The 21,412-nt window shown below is 37.0% G+C and overlaps 1 protein-coding gene across 1 annotated transcript in view; it reads left to right on the forward strand.

The window, feature by feature from the left end:
- The window catches only part of nAChRalpha4 (nicotinic acetylcholine receptor alpha4), a 449,450-nt gene extending 431,035 nt beyond the window's left edge, over positions 1-18,415 (forward strand). Inside the window, exon 8 of the mRNA XM_070996861.1 lies at positions 17,550-18,415. Within this exon, the coding sequence (XP_070852962.1) occupies positions 17,550-17,627 (78 nt within the window). The 3' untranslated portion in view covers positions 17,628-18,415. The remainder of the gene's footprint in view (positions 1-17,549) is intronic.
- The last annotated feature ends 2,997 nt before the right edge of the window (positions 18,416-21,412 follow it).

Below are 21,412 nucleotides of genomic sequence, written 5' to 3' on the forward strand. Positions count from 1 at the left end.
TGAGCGGCCGGCGTGTGCAACAGAATGCTGACACTTGCACTTTCTTTGAGCGCGCCGATCGACTCATGTTTCGGCCATTTAGGTTTTTGACCGAGCCTTTTGCTTATATAAACACTGCAACAAAGTGTTACAGTGTGTTTGTTTCAAGTATTCTTGGTACATTAGATATTCGATATAAGTGCATACTACATCTCCCTCCTTTTGAAAAATAACGTAATATTATGAAGTTATTTTGTTAGTATATTTTACTTAAAAGAATAATTATTTTTTTGTTTTTAATTTTTTTTTTAAATTTCTTATTTTTTTTTTTAAAGAGAATGGAATTGGGAATAATATACGTATTAAAAGAAAAAGTATTTCTAAAGCATGGAGTGTAAAAGTATTTCTAAACATGGCCATGATAAATGCAATTATGAAATAAACATTTTTAATCTATCTTTATGTACTTTTTGTTTTTTATTTTTGTTATTTATTATAGTTATGTTATCTCTATCTCCTATTTGTTCTACCCCATAAGGACCTGTATATTTCGAATCTAACTTATGTACTGTTTCATTTTTCAATAAAACCTGATCTCCTATTTTTAAATCGAAATCTAAACTAGTTTTGTCGTAACTAATTTTCTGTTTTAGCTTATGAAATTCTAGCATTAGTCTAGCTCTCTTAATTGCCTTTTCTAATCTAAATTTGGATTCCTTAGCATAATCTTCTATATTATAAAGGGGTTTTATTTTATCTATGCTATTAAAGTGTTTTGGTAGATTTGAAGTTTTACCGAAAACTAGCTCATATGGACAATAGTCATGTGCCATAGATGGGGTTGTATTAAAACAATGGACGAAGTATCGTAGCCATACATCCCAATCTGTTTTGTCAACTGAGATGTATGAACGAATGAACTCATTTAGTGTTCTGTGGCCTCGCTCCACGGTACCTACAGTCTGGTGGTGGTGTGCAGTTGAAGTTATGTTTTTAATATGTAAGTATTTACATAGATCTTCAATAATTGAATTTTTATATTCTGTTCCCATGTCCGTAATGAACGTCTTCATTGGACCGTACTTTAGAATAAAATCTTCAAATATAGCTTTTGCTACTGTATTTGCACTTTTATTTGGTATAGGTATAGCTACTAGGTATTTAGTTAAACCGCAGATGAGTGTTACTGCGTATTCGTTTCCATCATTAGATTTTGGAAGGGGACCAATAGTATCTACAATTACTATATCAAAAGCTCTTTGTGGAGTTTCGGTTATAGTTAGTGGGGTCTTAATATGTTTAGTCGTTTTCGACTTTTGGCATTTAGGACATTTCTTTATGTACTCTTTTATGTCTTTGGACATATTTTTCCAGTAATAGTGTCTCTGGACCTTGGCCAAGGTTTTTGTAATGCCTGTATGACCACCTTGTATTGGATCATCATGGAATGTAGACAAGATAGCTTCTTTTTCTTTATTATTTTTGATTACGGTCACCGGGTTGAGTAGCGCTACTCTCAATGATTTCAATATATTATTGCCCATCATTTTAAAATTATCAATTGAAACATGTTCAAAGATATTTTCCCATGGTGCCACTTTGAGTTGGCTGACTTTGTGAATACCGGCCTGCTTTTCAAGCCTTTGAAAGAATTGACCTAAGTCAATGGTTCCATTAGTATACAAATCGCTAACATCATAACTTGCTGTAATTTTCTTTCCGTGCTTAAATAAACACATTTTATTATTTACATGCAAGGTCACTACTTTACGTACTTCATCATTGTTTATGACTTCATATACGTTGGGCTTTGAAGCTTTTTCTATAGATTGCTTATGCAATTCTATTTGATCTTTTCCTGCGCAGGATTTCTGTCTACTTTGGTTTCTGGTAGTGACTTTCAGAATTTTATTACTTGCTTGTATATTTGTTAGGTCTGTGATTGTTATTCTGGAGAGCGCATCGGCTACATAGTGGTCTTTACCCTTTAGATACTCCATCGTAAAATTATATTCCTCTAATTCAAGTCTCATTTGTGTTAGTTTGGAACTTGGATTTACCATTGAAAATAAGTATGTCAGTGCTCTATGGTTTGTTTTGACAGTGAAGTGTCTACCATAAATATATGGTCTGAAGTGTGTTATTGCCCAATGAATGGCTGCTAATTTTTGTTCTTTGGTGCTCTTGTTGCTTTCACCTTTCGTAAAGGATCTTGATGCGTATGCCACTGGAAGCTGTAGTCCATTTTTGTTTTGAGTTAGGACTGCTCCACAAGCGTATTTGCTAGCATCTGTGATTATGCAAAATTCTTTGCTAAAATCTGGGTATTGCAACAGAGTGGGATTTATTAATGCTGATTTAAGATGTTCGAAGGCGTTTTGACATTGTGTTGTCCATTCGAATTTTACATCTTTCTTACATAATCTTGTTATGTGACGGGAGTATTCAGCAAAATTCTTTATAAAGCGTCGGTAATAATTGCAAAATGCAACGAATCTTCTAGCGCTGTCCGCATCATGTGGGACTGGATAATTTTGAATGACGTCGTATTTTTTGTCGTCGGGCAAGATTCCTTTATCTGTGCATTTATGTCCTAAGAAAGTGACTTCATGCATGAAAAATGAACATTTTTCAGGATGTAACTTCAAGTTTCCTACATTTCTCGAAAACATCAGTTAAGTTCTTGAGCATGTGTTTTTCGGAACAACCTATGACTATTAAGTCATCCATATAAAGAAATGCTTGCGAAGGTTCTAATCCAGAGAAAGCTATAGTCATCATTCTCTGAAAAGAGTTTGGCGCTATTTTTAAGCCGAATGGTAATCGCGTGAAGCGGTACGAACCATTGTTTGTTGAAAAAGATGTTATATCCCGTGAACTTTTTTCCAGTTCAATTTGATGAAAACCTGACATTAAGTCAAGGCATGAGAAATATTTTGCTCTACCTAGTTGATCTAAAATATCATCGATTCTAGGGAGTGCAAATTTATCAGACAAGAGTTTTTTATTAATTTGACGATAGTCAATTACTAATCGCCATTTTTTATTTTCCGAATTTGGAAGTGACTTTTTTGGTACTAACAAAAGTGGGCTATTATAAGGTGATACAGAGGGTTCCACTATTTCATCACTGATGAGTTTTTGGACTTGTTTTTGAATTTCGTCTTGTTGACTATGAGGATTTCTATAATTTTTTATATATACGGGTTCATCATCAATTAATCTCAGCTTTTGTTTATAAAAATTATTGGTAGTGAACGATTCGGTTTCTAGTCCGAACACATCACTATACTGGGTGAATAATGCTGACAGTTGTTTATTGAATTGAGGCGGGAAGTTTTTTGCAAGTTGGGATAATACATTTTTTTGTCTGCCTTCCGTTTTTACTATGTCGTAGTTTGAAAGTGGTTCATGATGAATGTTTTTGATATAGACTACTTTATCTGTGTTTGTAGTATTTAGTAATCTTATATATGCATTTTGGACTGTTGCTATGGTATTTGCGATATAGATACCATGCTGAATTTCTTGATTCGGAATTAATATACTGTCTTCTTCTGAATTTATTTCGATTTTTCGGACGACTTGGGATCTTGCTGGCAGAATTAGGGAGTTGTTGCCAGAACTGTATGCTATTGGAACATAAATTGGATATTTTAGGTTATTTGGTCTTATTATGAGCCAGTCTTCAGACTGCTTGAAGTCTAATTGACAGTTGTATCTTTTGATAAAATCGATTCCTAGTATTCCATCACATGGAATAGCGAATTGCATATTTACGATATGGAAATCATGTTGAATTATGTACTTAGAAGTTTGAATTTCAATAGAAGTTAAGCCTTTTGATTTGGTAACTTCCTGACTTATACCCTGTATGTTTATGATGTTATTATCTTGAATGTTTTGAAAATTATCAGAATTTTCCTTCAATAAAGATATTTCTGCACCTGTGTCTAGTAAGAGAACTAATTCTTTTCCTGTTGCTACGTTCGTGAAAGTGACAAATGCATTTTGACTGAGATTTAAAGTGTGACTTTTGATGTTGTTTACTGTCGTGTATCTAAAGGTGTTTGGGAGTTTCCCGAATTTGTTTGCGCCATTCTAACATTGTTATTGTGGTTGTTGTTGTTTCCCCCACGGCTGTTTCCGCCGCTGGTGTTTCCACCACGATTGTTGTTTCTGTAATAACTGTTATTTTGGTTATTGTTATTTCTGTTATAACCATTGTTTTGATTATATCCGTTATTCTGGTAATATCTGGTATTGTTATAATTACCTCGATTATTACCTCAATTATTACCTAGTCCTCGATTTCCACCGCGCTGCGGGTAATTTTTGTAATATAGGACAGTGTTTGGCTGTCCGGTTGCTTCTGTGCAACTGTTTACAAATTTGGATATGGCTTCATTCATTGTATTGAAAGTACCGGCTTGCATGATAGTTTTTACCTTATCTATTGTGCAATTTTTAGTCATTGCTTTCACTGCATGCCGAGTGGAATAACATCTGGCTAACTCTAGGGATAAGCCATCTGTTATAAATGCACCTTCTAAGGATTTCGTCATCTGCTCAACCTCTTGTGTGTACTGGTTGGCAGTTTTATTGCGTTGTTGTAGGCTCATCAGTTTTGCTGACAACACTTCTACAGTTTCGCCTTTGACGTTGTTTTTTAATGTGGAAATGACTTCAGCTATTGTTGTTTCATCTCCGATTAGATTTCTGGCGACACCTTTTAGCTTTGTTTTTATAATTGAAACTGCTAATTGTTCGTGTTCGCCTTTTATTGATTCTATTATTTCTAATGCATCCATAAAACTGGTTAAGTTTTCAGATTTACCATCGAAAACTGGTATAAGCTTGGATGCTGTGTTAATGAAATCAATATTAGATTGTGCCATTGTGATATTGTTTCTTATTTTATTTTCTATTATGGAATTATCATCAGAATCTGTAGAATTATCCAGATCTGACATTAAAACAGCTGGAATAGTAAGATTATTTAAATCTTGCTCTTCTATTTTAGGATTTGTTTCTGTAAGGTCTTCTGATTCTATTTGGTCACTGTCAGTTTGTTTTGTTGATTCCGATTCATCACCAGTTTCAACTGCTAGGGAAGTGTTAAGTTAAACTTTTGCTTAATTGAAATTAAATTAGATCGTAGTCTGATCAAAAATTTTGATACTTGGGACCAATGATCTTGATTTAATTTTTCCCTCTGGACATATATTAGTATTCGTGCTTCATTAAAGCATTTTACTAGAATTTCCACATGTTTTTTAATGGTATTCTTTTGAATTGGCCTGTTTTGAGTAAGTGACTTATATGATTTGTCAACGTCAACTTTTATGTTATTTAGCTGCCTATATAATTCATTCCATTCCATTATATTGTGGAGATGAATTATTTCTTGAAGACCATCATTACTATTGTTCTACCTAGTATTGGGTGTTGATCTAACTGATCTGATCTAACCTGTACCCCTGGGATGGTAGATAGGACAATTGCCTTTTGGGTGCTTGTGCAGTGAATTAGTGGAGAGGCATCTAAATAAAATGTTTCAATATATAAGTTTTCTAACTCGTAAATGCTTACTGAAGTTGGTGCAACTAATTGCAGAATTCTTTCTTTAAAATAAATGTCACTATCATATGTGTTTGCAATTGCTTTTAGCGTAGCCATTTTTAATTAATTTATTTTTATTTATTTATTTGTATTTTATTCCATTTTCTTTAATTTTTAAAATTTCAATACAGCAATATTTATACACGTTACTCGTAGAGTAAAAGGGTATACTAGATTCGTCGGAAAGTATGTAACAGGCAGAAGGAAGCGTTTCCGACCCCATAAAGTATATATATTCTTGATCAGGATCACTAGCCGAGTCGATCTAGCCATGTCCGTCTGTCCGTCTGTCCGTCTGTCCGGATGAACGCTGAGATCTCGGAAACTATGGGAGCTAGGCTATTGAGATTTGGCGTGCAGATTCCTGAGCTTCCTACGCAGCGCAAGTTTGTTTCAGTAGACTGCCACGCCCACTCTAACGCCCACAAACCGCCCAAAACTGTGGCTCCTACAGTTTTGATGCTAGATAGAAAATTTTAACTGAAATGTAATGTTCTCATCAATACCTATCGATTGACCCAAAAAAAAGTTTGCCACGCCCACTTTAACGCCCACAAACCGCAAAACCCTGTGACGCCCACAATTTTCATGCTAGATAAAAAATTTTAACTGAAATGTATTGGTCTCGTCAATACCTATCGATTGATCCAAAAAAAAATTTGCCACGCCCACTCTAACGCCCATAACGCTTAAATCTGTATACCGCCGGTAGGTGGCGCATTTTAATCTCGCTTTGCTGCTTGCATATCTCCATTTAGCTGAGTAACGGGTATCTGATAGTCGAGGTACTCGACTATAGCGTTCTCCCTTGTTTTATATTAATGTTGTTTGTGCCAAAATGTTTAAATTTTGTCCAGATCATTTGCCTGGCTCATATATTTTTTCTTAAGACATTTATTGTGCAATTTTTAAAGTTTATAGAAACAGTTTGCGCACATTATTACAACAATTATTATAAGCAATGTATGAATTAATTCTAAGTCTATGGGGTTTGACTCTACCTTATTAATATCATTTGCAGTGGAATCCACTGTTTTTGTATCTATTAAACCCATCTTTGGGGTTGGTATTCTTAATATATATCTTGGTCTGTCAAATTCTTTAGATTTTTGAATCAATTCATAAATGTTGTTAATGTTATTCATAAACAACTAGTTTAATATTATTAATTTTGATTTTACTTTTTTGTTTTTGACCAATTATTATTATATTTTACATATAATTTCCTGCCTATTTTGTGTATGGTTTTCAGGCCATACTCTAATCGGGCAACTTTTATGTCGCTCAATTTTTACAATTGTTTTTATAAAATAAATGAAAAAAAAGCATCGCAGTGCAATTAAAAAAATTTTTGCAACGCAGTGCAAAGATAAAAAAATTATGCGCTCTTGGTAGCGCTGTCGGTTCACACTTCCTTGGTACCGGTGCTGTCTGCACAGGTGTACTTCATGGTGGGGCACCGGTACTGGCTACACATATGGAGCACAGTGGTCCCTCGCAGTCATCTGGGCACGTCTTCTTCAGCTTTGGGATGGCAACTTTTTCTGGAGGAGGCAATGTGTTTTTATTTTTGGAAATATTTTGGATTACAGGGTAGGTGGATGTGGCTGTGGCTGTGGTCTGATTCTTACGTTCTGATAGCAAATTTTTTAGGTATTCAACTTCGGCATGTATTTTTACCGAGTCGTTCCACTGTATTTCTTTGCCGCTGTTGAGCAGCTTCAGTAGATGAGCCTTTCTGGCTTTCAATCTTTTGGCACACATCACACTCTACTCACTGCGTTTCTTCTCTTGTTCTTGTTGTTGTTGCCGTTTTTGCTGTCGTTACTGTTGTTGCCTTTGTTGTTGCTGTTGTTGCCTTTGTTGCTGTTGTTGCCTTTGTTGCTGTCTTCTTATTTTTCGAAGTCCAGATCCAGGTCCAAATCCTTTTGGACCATAGTCACGGTCGCCATGTTGTGAGAAACTCCTTGTGTTGGTAAATTTAATAATCTTTATCCATTTATTGAGAACGCATCTTTTTGGTAGTTTTATTATATTCTTTATTTATTTGGTTTGCATGATAGGAGCAGCGTTAATGCCGCTTCCAACGTCAAGTTGTTTCTGTTTTTTACAATTTGCCTTAGGATCTAAGTAAGCCTAATTCTCGTAGCTGCGCTGCTTACAGTTGGGCGGCAGAGAGACGGCTATGTATATCTTATGTATATAAAGTGTATTTAATTATGCTCTCTTTGGCTGGAGCGCGAGGGTATGTGTATGTACTTGAGTTTGGCTGAGCGGCCGGCGTGTGCAACAGAATGCTGACACTTGCACTTTCTTTGCGCGCGCCGATCGACTCATGTTTCGGCCACTTAGCTTTTTGACCGAGCCTTTTGTTTATATAAACACTGCAACAAAGTGTTACAGTGTGTTTGTTTCAAGTACTCTTGGTACAGTAGATATTCGATATAAGTGCATACTACAGTTAGATTAATTAGTCTAAGATTTGATACACTTATTGTTAGTATCCAAAGGGAGAAATTTCAATAAATAAATAGCAAAGCATTTAAAAAAAAAAAAAAGATTGCTATTAAGGTCTCCTGTGATGGAAACCAAAGTCGCATTTGTGGTGCGTTTTTACGACTTTATTTTGTAAACTGCTGTAATTATTTGTCTTCCAGCATATGGGAGCCTTTTTTCATATACTGCTGTGTTCATTAAAATAGCAGTGCGACAAATGCGAAACTATATAACGGTTTATTAGCATAGTCCTTTTCGTTATTTAATCGCTAGTACATTTCTTTTGTAGAATGGATCATAGAGATACAAAACAAGCAAAAACCCCATTGGATTTGGTCTGTTTTTGGGTTTCTTTCATATTTTTGCACACGTACACAACATTTCTTCCAGGAAAAGTACCGGAAATGTTTGTAATTTGGTAAAAATAGGTTTTTAATGAAGACCATTATTATAAATTGAATCATAATACACTATACCTATAGAAAAAAATTAACTTTAGTGGGTAGAGGACCTCATTGCTTCAAGGGAGAAAGGAAAAATTTATTGAGCTTAGAAGGGAGGGCAAAACGTATCAATATATTTAAAGTCCCTTAAAATGTACAGCCAATATGATAAAAAAATATAATAAACTATGAACCGAAGCTCGAAAAATGTTATGCGATACGGAAAACCACAATTATAGAGGACGTTCGCAAAGTGCGCTTCAGCAAAACTTATCCTTTTGCATCCTGTAGGACTATAAAAGCGGATGTGAGCTTGGGAATCAGGGATGGCACTATTCTCCGAAGTCTGTTCGATAAAAATTTGAATGCTAGAAGTCCACCAAAGGAGCCTTTACTTGGTAAAAGACACCCCAAAGACAAGTTGAAGTTTGCCAAAAGCCACTTGAACTAGCCACTTTCAAAAGGTCCATATGTATATCCTTTGGACAGATGAGTCTTAGCTGGTGTTTTTTGGTGGAACAGGTTCAAAATAGTATGTCCGTCGACCACCAAACACCGGGTACCACCCAAAACAAAATCTCAAGACCGTTACGCAGATGGCCTTAAAATCATGGTATGGGCAAATTTATCATATAGCGGTGTGGGCCCCATAAGTTTGATCGATGAGATCATGGACCAACATGTTTACGTAAATATACTGAGAAATGTCATTCTGTCGTATACTGATGATAAAATGTCCTTAGTATGGTCATTTCAGCAGGACAATGATCCTAAACACACCAACAAATTGGCCACACCAACATTTAGCCAAAAACAAATTGACGTACTGCCGTGTCCAGCACAGTCCCCGGATTTAAATCCGATTGAGAACTTATCGAGGGACATAAGCTTTTTGTTGTCAAGAAATCCCCGACTTCTTAGCCGCAGCTTTGGCAAGTTGTGCAGGAGGGATGGGGTCAGATTTCCCGCAAACGTTGCAAGGACTTGGGGGACTCCATGCCACGTAGGTGTTAGCCTGTAATAGCCAATAAGGGCCCCACAACAAAATATTTGGTCGTAACCAAATCGATATTTAGTAGGATTAAGTTATTAATGAGCCATATGGAATTTTATCAAATTTTTCTTTTAACACTGCTTTTTCAATGAACACCATAATTAAGTCTTTCTTTTTTGTTATTATCCGTATTTGCTAAAATATTGAAGTACCCAACAGGAAAAAACAGCTAAATTGCTTAAAAAAAATAATTAAAACTGTTGTATTTAAGTTTTGTTTCAATGATGTGTTTATAATAGTGTTTTTCGATTTTATACGTGCAGGTCGTATGCACTGTTATTTCAATGAACACAGCTGTATGTATTTATTATTTATGATGTATAATGCTGTTCTGGGACTTGATTTATAAATAAGTACCAAGAAAAACCTATTATGGAATTCAGCAATATACAGTATAAATGTTCTACATGTTACCCGTAAAATTAAATGGTATTTTAAATTCATCGGTAAATATGTAAGAGTCACACATGTCACCTAATGATTAAGTTATTCAATAAAGCAATTTTTAGGAAAAATACAAGATTTTACGTATTTTCTAGCAAAGTAAACAAAATGTTCAAACCCGATAGACCAATAAGATCCCTTGATAGTATACAACTAGGCACGAAAGGTCAATAAGCACATTTTACCAAGAATGTATTCTTTTTCTAAATTTCTAAAACAATAGTTTAACCCTTTTTTGTTTTTACCCTCAGATGAGTTCTTTTTACAAGGAAGTATAAGGTACCAAATCTAACTCTCGCAAAACAACACCAAACGCGCCTAACCCTTAGCAATTGTTACGTGGGCATATTAGTGCCCGAGTCCTGACAGGGACTTGGGCCGAGGGAGAGGCGTTCGATGTTCAGGCACCATTTGCCGGCATAAGCTACGTCGTATTCGGGTCGTGGGATCTTGGTAATCCTCTCTCCTCTCCAACATAACGAGAATAAATATTAAAAGTGACTGGAAAAATAGTATTAGTCCATAGAGTCAGTCAATAGTCCACACTGACCCATAAGCTTAGCTGTCGCTTGATCGCAATACGATCGGGCTGAGATTTGGCCATGTTCCCTCCCCTTCACACATTCGTGTGCCAATGGATCGTCGCGGGTCGCGCAATACGATCCCCTATTGTCAAGGTTTTCCATCGAAAGTTATGTCATTGTTCTTGACCTACTCCATTTCTCGCGTCAGCACTCCCCTGTTTTTATATTCTTTTACATTATAAATTTACTGGGTAATATTTATAACCATATTTTGTTAGCGGAGAGTATCGAATTTACCACCTGTGAAGGTGCACACATCAGCAAAATGCTAAGTATTCACGACTACAAACGTCGCTCAGAGGGCTCTTGAAATTGTCATACAACTACATGGCTGATGCTCGCCACTGAAAAATTAACATTTAATTATTATATATAAAAATGTAAAATGTATAAAAATAGGAGTGTATATCTAAATGATTATATTATATGAATTTCTCAAAGATTAATTCTTGATCTTAACTAGGAAATACATTTATACATACATATAAAAATACATTTCTATCTGAACGGGAGAGAACAATGAACGTTGGAACGGTAGAGATAATAATTGCCTTTTCGGTATTGCTACAGTGTGCCAAGGGTGAGAAATCTAGACGGACGGTCTCAATATATAAGTTCTCTAATTAATCTACAGTTATTGGTAGGGTTGCTTTTGATAACAAATATAGAATTCTTACGTTAAACTGTGGATCAATGTCTATAGTTTTTGCTAAAGCTTCTGTAGTGATCATGATCACACGGATATGTATATATTCATAAAAGAAAACTGGGAACCTCGTTCCGACAAACTTACCCTCCTTTTAATCCTGGACGATGAGATCGTTCCGACAAACTTACCCTTCTTTTAATCCTGGACGATGAGATGTCGACGCTCCGGATCCTGGGCTTTGGGAGATGTTATAATTGGTTTATATATATATATACGTGCAATATTGGATGGCGGTTCACAAAAACTTAACACAAAAATTACGTAACACAAAAAAAATAACACTATTGTTGTATAGATATGTTTGTAAGTTATCCAGCTCATGATCCCAGCCTCTTTGCCCAATTTATGAACAAACTCTTCAAATACAATTTTTAGCTGAGAACGCCTTCCAGCTCGAGCGCCCAGCCGCCTTTCCCAAGTAGTAAACAATTTCTTATAAACAATTCTTAGCTGGCATCCCCTTACTCAGCGTTCCCACAGAATTCCCAATTAGCTGCCCCCTTCAATCGAAGTTCATTATTAAGATTCAATTGCGCCGCAGTCCTCCTAACATAAACGAAGCTGGGTCCAGCTAATGAAAGCACAAGCATCCGGTCAACACCCGGCGAGCCCCAAAACTGCAGCGTAATCCGTTTAGCAATCGAGCAGAGAATTTGATCATCCGATTTCCCGACTCTCTTGAGTCCAACCCTTGTCCAACTCTTAATGAGTTCCCCAATTCTCTTAAACCGTTTGTTTGTTTGTTTATAAGATAATCGGCCCTTGGCCAGGCAGTCCGTTTTTGCATCCGAGAAGATCGGTTCAACAAAAGAATAATTGTGAACAGTAGAATAATTTTTATTATTATTTTTTTTTGTATTAATTTAGATGTATGCATCGTCTTGGAGATCCACTGCGGCACACGTTAGTTCCAATGTTCGGGCTTGAGCTGGTCGGTGCAGCTCCATTTTCTTGTTCAACGTATGCAGTTTAAGGCTCTGTCACACTTGCATTAAAAAATGCATGCACTCGCAAGTTGTTTGTTATTGTTTTGGGCGATTCACTTTTTTGTTTATAATTTTGAACGCAATTTATTTGCCTTCTTTTGTTTTTATTGTCTTTTTGCTGTTTCCCTTCATTGGAACCGCTTTGCTTATGGTATTATGTGGGTCCCTACTTTCTCCAGGGCGTTATGTTGGTCGCGGCGTCTCTGAACAGCGCGCTTGTAGATCTTAACAACCTTAAGGATCACCAGAACCAGGAGTAGTCCAACGATGAACTTCATGGTCTTGTTGACATCTTGAATATCATCCTTGTGGTCAACGATGTGGTGTTAATCACATTGGCGGTGCTGCCGGCCACTTTGGACGTTTTGCTGCCCATCTTGGGGTCCTTAGGCCATGCGCTTGGTTCACCAGTTCTCTTCGTCCTTTGGAGTCTGCAGGTGGACTTCCTTCAGAATGTGGTCGATCGCAGGACCAGTAATCAGGACTTTCTCCTGGGTGAAGTTGATCCGAGGGAAACGGTCACGACATCCTTCTGGTTACCAGCCTTCTTCCAGTCGTGGTCTGTGAACCACTGTCAGGGAGATCAGAACAACTTCTGTCTGTCTTCTCTATTTGGCTGGGGTCTTTTATACCGGACTAGAGCTTTCGCTAGCCCCCCATATTGGATGAATTTACTAGGTCTTCCCACCTAGGGGTACTGTTTCCCCTATCTTAGGCCGGCATGTGCACTTTGTCACCTACTGGAGTACGGTTACGAGCAGGTCGATCGTGGTCGTTGTTCTTACACCCGTGAGTTGTCGAATTGTATTTCTGCTTTGCCCTTATCAATCTGAGGGTGGTTAGTCATTAGCGGCCCCTACCCTCAACTTTAGACAGTTGTTTCGCAGGTGTTAATCTTTGTATGGGGAGGCCGTACGTAACAGAATCAAGCAAAGTACTTCGGTGTCATTCTTGACAAAAAGCTCCAGTGTACAGATATCATCCTAGATCGCACATACAAAGCAGCCATAGCACTCTTCGCTTGTAAAAAAGCCATATGGAGGAAGTGGGGTTTCTCCCCCGTAACAGTTCTCTGGCTATACACTGCAATAATCAGGCCCATTCTCCTCTACGGAAACATCGTATGGTGACCTTCCCTAGAAAATAATTGTTAACTCAGGATCCTTCACATGATCCAAGGAAGCGCAGAACTCTGCATCAGTGGGGCGCTCCGCACCACCGCCACTGAAGCACTAAAGACAATTCTCGACCTACAACCCCTGGACCTACTTGCCAAAAGCTGGGCATCTGCAGAAACAGCGGCATGGACCACAGGCTCTAAGAGTTACGCCAGTATTCTAACAAACCAGACATCCTTACCACATAGTACAAACTACGTTTCACCCATAGTCAACTTCGAAATAAGATACAAGATCTTCATACCCACCCGTACAGACTGAGAACACCTCCCACACCAATTCGAAAGCGCCGTCAACATATACATGGACGGCTCCAAGTTTAACTCCCAAGCAGGTGGGGGAGTCTCCTCTCTCCGCCTACCAGACCACTGTAGTGTTTTCCAAGCGGAAGTCATGGCAATACAGGAAGCAATGGCCCACCTGGACACATCAGAACATCACGACATAGATATTTTCATCTTCTCGGATAGGCAAGCAGCCCTCAGGGCTTTCGACTCCTACACAACAAACTCAAAAACAATCTCTGAATGCCGCAAATCTCTTAACGAGATGGCCACTCATCTGAGCATCAACTGCATAGCAGACGAGCTAGCAAGACAAAGGACAACCGCCGACATCCTTCGCGATAAGGTCACGGTGGGTATGCCTAGCCTGCAAGCTCTATTTCAGGCGGAGACTGTACACACTTTCCAACAACCGTTGGAACTCAATCTCAATATGCCACAATTCTAGACTCACATGGCCAAATTACAACTCGAAAATAACAAAAACATCTCCACTCTCCTAAATGCCCTTACGGGCCACTGTCTTGTAGGGACTCATGCGCACAGGCTAGGACTAGGTCACCACGACTTCTGCTGCAACTGCAAACAGATAGACGAAGAGGAGAGCATCGAACAGCTCCTATGCTTATGCCCAGCGCAAAGCCTAAAGAGCTTTCAAACCCTAGGAAGCTACACACTTCCGAAGCTTGCGGCCATTCAAGTAGTAAACATTCAAAAACCTTTATGTTTCCTAAGAAGAACAAAATACTTCGCGAAAGCAAATAACTCATGAGCTAGGGAAAGGGATCTGCTCAGAGATCACGTGGTGTCACAAGGGGCCCATTGTGGCCTAAGTGTAAGGATTAGTATCTAATCTCCAAACACTCCTACCTAACCTAACCAACCCTCAGATACCCGTTACTCAGCTAAGGGGAGTGCGAGTTAGATAGAGACAGGGGAGAGATAGATAGATAGTAAGAAAAGTTTGGGTGAACATAGCAGCTATAAATAAAGAGTAGTCAGAGGAGTACCACTTTGAAGTCAGGAGCAAAGTCTTCGAGAAATGCTGAAAAATGTGAACATTCTTTTTAAACTATCCTTGCTCCAGTATTGAGTTAAAAATAGTTACAAACTTACTTCCGCTGTAAGTGGTATATGGTTAAGAGAAAAATTTGGACACTAATCTCTCCATCTTAAACGGAATAGATTTTTTTTTCGTTTTCTTGCTTAAACCTTTCTTCATGATATAAAGTTGCGGTTATAGCTTACTAACGCGGAGGATCTCATAATGTTAATTTAATTTTTTTAATGATCTGCAGAATATCATTATCCCCTGAAAATTCGGTGGTGTTTTTTGGACGCTCTTGACTGTGGTTTGGACCGTTAGATTTACTTATACTGCATCTTCGGTCATCGTGTTCTCGTTAACAAGTGCAACAACCTCTGGCAGCACCACTGGCAGCATCACTAGCACCATAAAAACTTTATATATACTTCAACAAAGTCCGTATAATCAAATATTACCTTCAACTTTCCTTGCACCACAGGGAGTGTATTTGAGTTGTTGAAAAATTAAGAGAAAAAAAAAATATAAATTCGCTTCCGAAAAAAATTACATTAAAAAATATTGTATGCGACCAATGTCCAATAAAATGTGTCGAATAGAATAAAGATATTTTATCAAATGTTCCATTGAAAGCAATTAATAAATAAGTTCTTCAATTGATGGTGTTTAAAGCTGAAATTTGTAATGTCTTCTAGTGCTCTCAGATATCTTCATTTGAAAGGGCGCGCAATTTAATCTAGCCGTTTAGCCACTAGAGTTACAAACTATACTAGCCCCTTAACTATCCGTACCCCACTCTTTGCTAAGTTTCTTATAACTTTTTAATGATTGGTCCGACGGACATTAATAAAAATCATTTAAGTTTTTCAAAAATATTAAAAAATAAGGGTGCTAGATGGGCTTTAGCGTTATGGGCATTGGAGTGGGCTGTGCAAGAAGCTCTATAATCTACAAGCCAAATCCCAACTTTCTAGCTTTTATAGTTTCCGAGATTTCAGCGTTCATACGTTCCCTTTACCTGTTACATACTCTCCGACGAATCTAGTATATCCTTTTACTGAGTATAATAAGGATAAGACTATAGAACCTAGACCTAGAATGTGTACAAATTACTCCGGATATGTTAAAAAATTCTCTTTAATTTTAAGTTTACAAGTTGAGTGGTGTACAGTAACGTCCCCTGTCTCGTGTTTGAATATGAAGCCATTGTTAGATGTATTATCGGGAAAATACAAACGCAGAATTCATGCCGAGGTCAACACTTCCAGTACGTACGCTGTAAGAGGACACAGGGGCTGCAAATTAAGGCACGTCTCTGTTGATAGTACCGTGGGCAATTTTTTATAAGTCAGCCGCTGATCCCCTACGACGCGTCTTAGACAATCCACCAAAGTTAGGTGACTAAAGGGGTCTAAGGCGCGAAGCAACTGCAAGTGAAACGTCTTCATCACGTTGTCAGCTGCGACAAAAATAGTTCCGTTGTAATAAGGGTGCTGTATCATCCCTTGTCGTCCATTCTCCGTAGTGAGTCCTGCTACCGCTTTTATGTGAACAGCTTTTGTTGCAGAAAAAAAGGGCAATCTATCCTTTGCAAAAGCTGGTTTGCGACAAATGGTCAGTTAGGTGGGTTAACCCTGTTGTTCACACCAAAAGGGCGTTTAATTTCTGGAGGCAGTGTCGAGCGGAAGTTTTGTCCAGATGTCTACATCTCGCGCGAGTTATGGTATCTGCTCCGGTTGGTTGTAGTCCAAAGGGGTTCCAGTTGTCCGTCAGTAAGTCCTCAGAATTGAATCTCAAGATTGATATTTGTTGGAATAAAATACGATTTGAACAGAGTAAGAACGTCTTCTACGTTTGAATTTATAGACTCCGTTGATATATTGTTCAGCGGTGGGCGAGAAGCCGCCGCTGCCGAAATAAAGAATGATTATCCAGCAATCCGTTCGAAGTGTCTGCTCGTGTCATATTGTGGCGTGGGGTCGGGGAATCCTATTGCGATGTTAGCAAAACGTTAGCGGGGCAACGACTCGAGTGGGTCGTTGCCGGGTATAAACAATGTTTTAGATTGCAACATAACTGCATTCAGATGTGTGGGTCAAAGCGGCCACCCAGTCAGCGTACCATTTCTAGGGTAGCTTTGGCCGGAGGCTTGTTGCCTACCGACTGGTCGGTAACTCGCGCTCACACTGCCCTCTGATCTCTCTCTCCATCTCTCGCCTAAGTCACCGCTCCGCTCTGGAACGGCTAAGTTATGCTAGGCTAAAGTAGTTATATTTTCAAAGTGTCCAGATAAACACCCACGCCTGTCGCGTACATAACTCCAAAGTACCCCCGTGTTTTTGCGTACCAATCGTTCTTGCGAGTTTTTTTTTATAAACTGGTGTAATTACTAAGTCATAAGCTGTTCTGGGATATTTTACTTTTCGTAGTTTCTTGGTAAAGCTTTCATGTAAACTGAAGCCGCTTTGCTTTTGTTGTGTGTTTTGGCACAAAATCTCGTCTTACGTTTTCATCAAATCGCCAATGCTTGATCATACCATAACTCCGTCATGTGGACAGTTCTTGGACATTTCTTGAAAACGTAACTCGTGCTTTCGTCCTTATAAGTTCGTTAGCACTAAAGTTTATGTACAAACATAATTGAATGTTTCCGGAATTTTTCCGGAAGACCTAATTGGTAAACATTTTTACAACTTTATAATTCAAATCTCTGTTTACCTTGCAGTTCCACAATTCGTCACGGATCGAAATCATCACTCAGTCGACGGCGACGAAGGCAGTGCCGAAAGCACTTTTAAAATGACTTTTAATATATAAAAAATATATCGTTGTACACTTTTAGATATCTAAAATTACATTTAAAGTCATTTCAAACCCCTAGTGATTTGAGTGGTATCACACAATTGCGATATTAAAAACTTGGGTTGCATAATTTTTATTATATGTTCTCATAAAACTAAAATAGTAATATAAATATACACAATGACAGAGTTGAAAGAGGTCTGAAATAATATGCTTCTAATATATGAAAGTTAAATAAAGGTGTAATACCTACGAAGAGAAAAGAAGAATTAACATGTAACGTTTTATGAGGAAAAAATGAGACTAGGCATTCAGGCCAGACTTCTCGATTTATTTTTTATTTGCTAGAAGGAGTATTAAATTAAATTAAAAAAAACGCACCAGAAAAACCAATTGCTTTTACCTAGTTCAAACAAAGTGTTATCATAAAGTTAAGTCAAGTTGTTTATATTTATTTGATCATTTGTTGTAAGAACCATCTAGATATCTCATTCCAATCCAAAGTCAGGAAATTAAGAATATGTGCAATCTATACTTTTTTATGAACGCTTTTTACTGTCTTTAGTAATTTGTGCCTAGTTTCTTTACGCGTGTTGCCAATTATTAGCCACGCCCTAAAAAATATATGTCAGCATTGTACGTTCTTAGGACACATACATATAATTTAATTTAAATCTCAAACTTTAGCGTGAAAATATGTGAAATAGAAAGTTAACATTTTAGAATATAGGAAAACCACTATTGAAATTAATTAGAATGTATGAATTTGTTAAAAAAATAAAGTTGATTCATAAAAAGCAAAACTACAGGTTTTTTTAAGGCTGTAACATTTTTACTGCAAATTTAGTAAGTAATTAAAAATAAATATTTTTTATATTATATAGAAAGTTAAGACATAAATATACCAGGCTTGTGGAATTATTGTACCCATTACACGTTTAACAAATAGGTAGAAGGAGCTTTTCTAACCCTCTACAATATTTATATTCCTAAACCGAATTCACTAGGCGATTCGATCTAGCCATATCTTTAGCAGACACAACCTAAAGCTAAATTCCGGTGTCCAAATTTTCAAAGACCTTTCAAGAGTTCGTTTCGTTTACTAATACCGAACCACCTATCCAAACCATTTATTAAAAGGTTTTGAGCAATTAATGTTATGGCTGGCACTCTTTTTTTCTCAAGGCACAAGCGATCGAGTCGAGGTTCCCGACTAGGTACTATATACTACTATACTATAAATAATGAACACATCTTATGGCATTGCTTGTTGCCGATTGCCATTTTGTTTAATATGTTATTCGATTTAAAGCGTTTCTCTTATTATTTCTTCTCGATATCTTACATATCTCTAACGAACTGTGCCAGTTTGGGCAGGATAACCTCCAACGCGTAAGAATGATCTACTTATGGAATTAATAATTAATTTTTGAAAATCAGTCTAGCCTTCAGCCATATTGGCTTTGCCTTTGCTTAAGATTCTGCCTTTGTCTTTGCCATTAAATTCGAGAGCCGCGCTTGGTTGTCCTGTTAAGATAAATAAACCAATCGTAAAGTAAGCAAAAGCTTCCGTTCGAGGCCCAAACTGTCACGATCGAAGCCCAAATTTTTGTGTTTTAAGATCAGATCATATTGCGTTCCAATTTTCAATCAAATTGCATAGGTCAGCATAATTTCATTTCACAACGGTATGCGACAGTTTCAGCATATTCTTTTAATATAAACAAACATGAACGTTCTATAAGCTTGAAAAAGAAAAGCTTCTGGCCGAGGTTCGTTGGATAAGATTTTATAATTAAAAAGTCAGTCTGTTTGAGATTGAAGCGCGATCGGTCTTACAAAAAGATAAATAGTAAAACTTTCTTGACGACATAGTGAGTTAAGTGAACTAGGGTCTAACACCAATAATATAAAATAAAAAAAAAAAAATTATGTCCTTTTAAATCAATGACTATACATAAAATGTATTTGCTTACAATGGTCTTGAAGAGGGTTCTCGGTATCTTTCTTAGAATTTTATTTCAGGGGCGTTGCCATTCTTGCTCTTGCTTATAGCAGCTTCCACTTCAAATCGGCTTAAATTTCTTTTGAGGTCTTCATTACCAGGGTAAGGCACGATCTGGCTTTTCTGCTGCAGAACGTCAGGCTCAACGTTGACAAGCATTTTTTTATTGGGGCCGTTTAAACGTCTCACGAAATTCCAAAATCCTTTGCTATTTCTCTTCATGTTAACTTTAATCTCTATTCTCTTAAAGTAATCCTCTTTCTTTATCCGGCACAAATCCTTAATCTCTGAGTTTGCCTCCTGATTCTCGATCCTAGCGTCTCCCAAGACCGAGTGAGGGGTATATAAAAGCACATTCATGGATCTGTGCCTTGCAAAAAGTTTTTTAATGTTTTAATGCTAGATTGAAAACTTTAACTGATACCTATGATCAGTACCTATCGATTGACCTAAAAAAATTTGCCACTCCCACTTTATCTCGGAAACTATCAAGATAGAGAACTGGGATTTTAGATTTAGATTCCGTAGCATAGTACGCAGCCCACTCTTAGCCTACAATTTCCATGCTAGCAAATTTTAACTGAAGGTGTTTGTCTTGTCAATACCTATCGATTGAACAACAAAAAGTTTGCCACGCCCACTCTAACGCCAACAAACCACCAACAAACTTGTTATAATTAACATGTAACGTTTTATGGGAAAAATTTGGATTAGGCATTTAGGCCAGATTTCTCGATTTTTTTTTTTAATTGCTAGTAGAAGAATTTACATTGATTACTTGTCCCCATGCTACCGCAGGTATGTAGCATACAATTGTTGAGACTAAGTCTAAAACCTAAAATATTGCCTTCACCAGAGAGACTTATCTTCTTCCTTTTGTTTTTAGAACAGACAATTTTAAATTTGTTGGTCAAAATCCTTTGTATAGAGTATTTTTGTGTTTTTGTTTTGTTTTTAATCTTATCATAATAAACGAAATTTAATTTTTGGATGGTTTTGAAATATTTAGCTGGGAAAAAATAGACAAAAACGCACCAGAAAAAATAATTGTTTTATATTTCGTTTAAACAAAATGTGTTTATAAGTTAAAACAAATTGATTTTATTTAGTAACAAGAACGGAAGTTAACTTTGGCAAGCCAAAGTTTGTATACCCTTGCAGTTATAAGAAAAAATCAATGTTAATAACACCATGTTAAATTTTTAAGGATTGTTGCTAGCTTCAGTGATATGTGTGTAAAATAAAACTCGTTATGCTGAAAAGTAAAAATATTCTTTATCCCAGAGTAAAAGAAAAAACGATGAAAATCAACAAAGCAAAATTTTTGTAAAAATAATTATATCTTTATTTCTTTGACTGTTTCTTTAACAGCTATATCTTAGAGTCGTCCGACTTTTTTTTAATTCTTAAAAGTACAAAAATTATATTCTCAATAGTATAAGATAATATGCCAAAAAACACCGAAGCTATATTTTTTTGATATTATTTTCCCACCACTTTCCCGATCGTTCCTATGACAGCTGTATGATATAGTCGTCCGATTTTGATAAAATTAAACTCGAAATTCAGAACTAAAAAAAATTTTATTTCCAAGCGAAGGAGGTTATATGTTAAAAAAAACGGACGGACATGGTTCGACTGGTCTAGTGATCAATCGATAGTATTCGACGAGACTAACACATTTCAGTTAACATTTTTTTTGCTAGCATGAAAAGTGTGCGCTTGGGCGGATATTGGGCCTTAGAGTGGGCGTGGCATATTCGCGTAACAAGCTTGCGCTG

Source organism: Drosophila suzukii, chromosome 3 (genome assembly GCF_043229965.1).
Source record: "Drosophila suzukii chromosome 3, CBGP_Dsuzu_IsoJpt1.0, whole genome shotgun sequence".
Classification (NCBI taxonomy): Eukaryota; Metazoa; Arthropoda; class Insecta; order Diptera; family Drosophilidae; genus Drosophila; species Drosophila suzukii.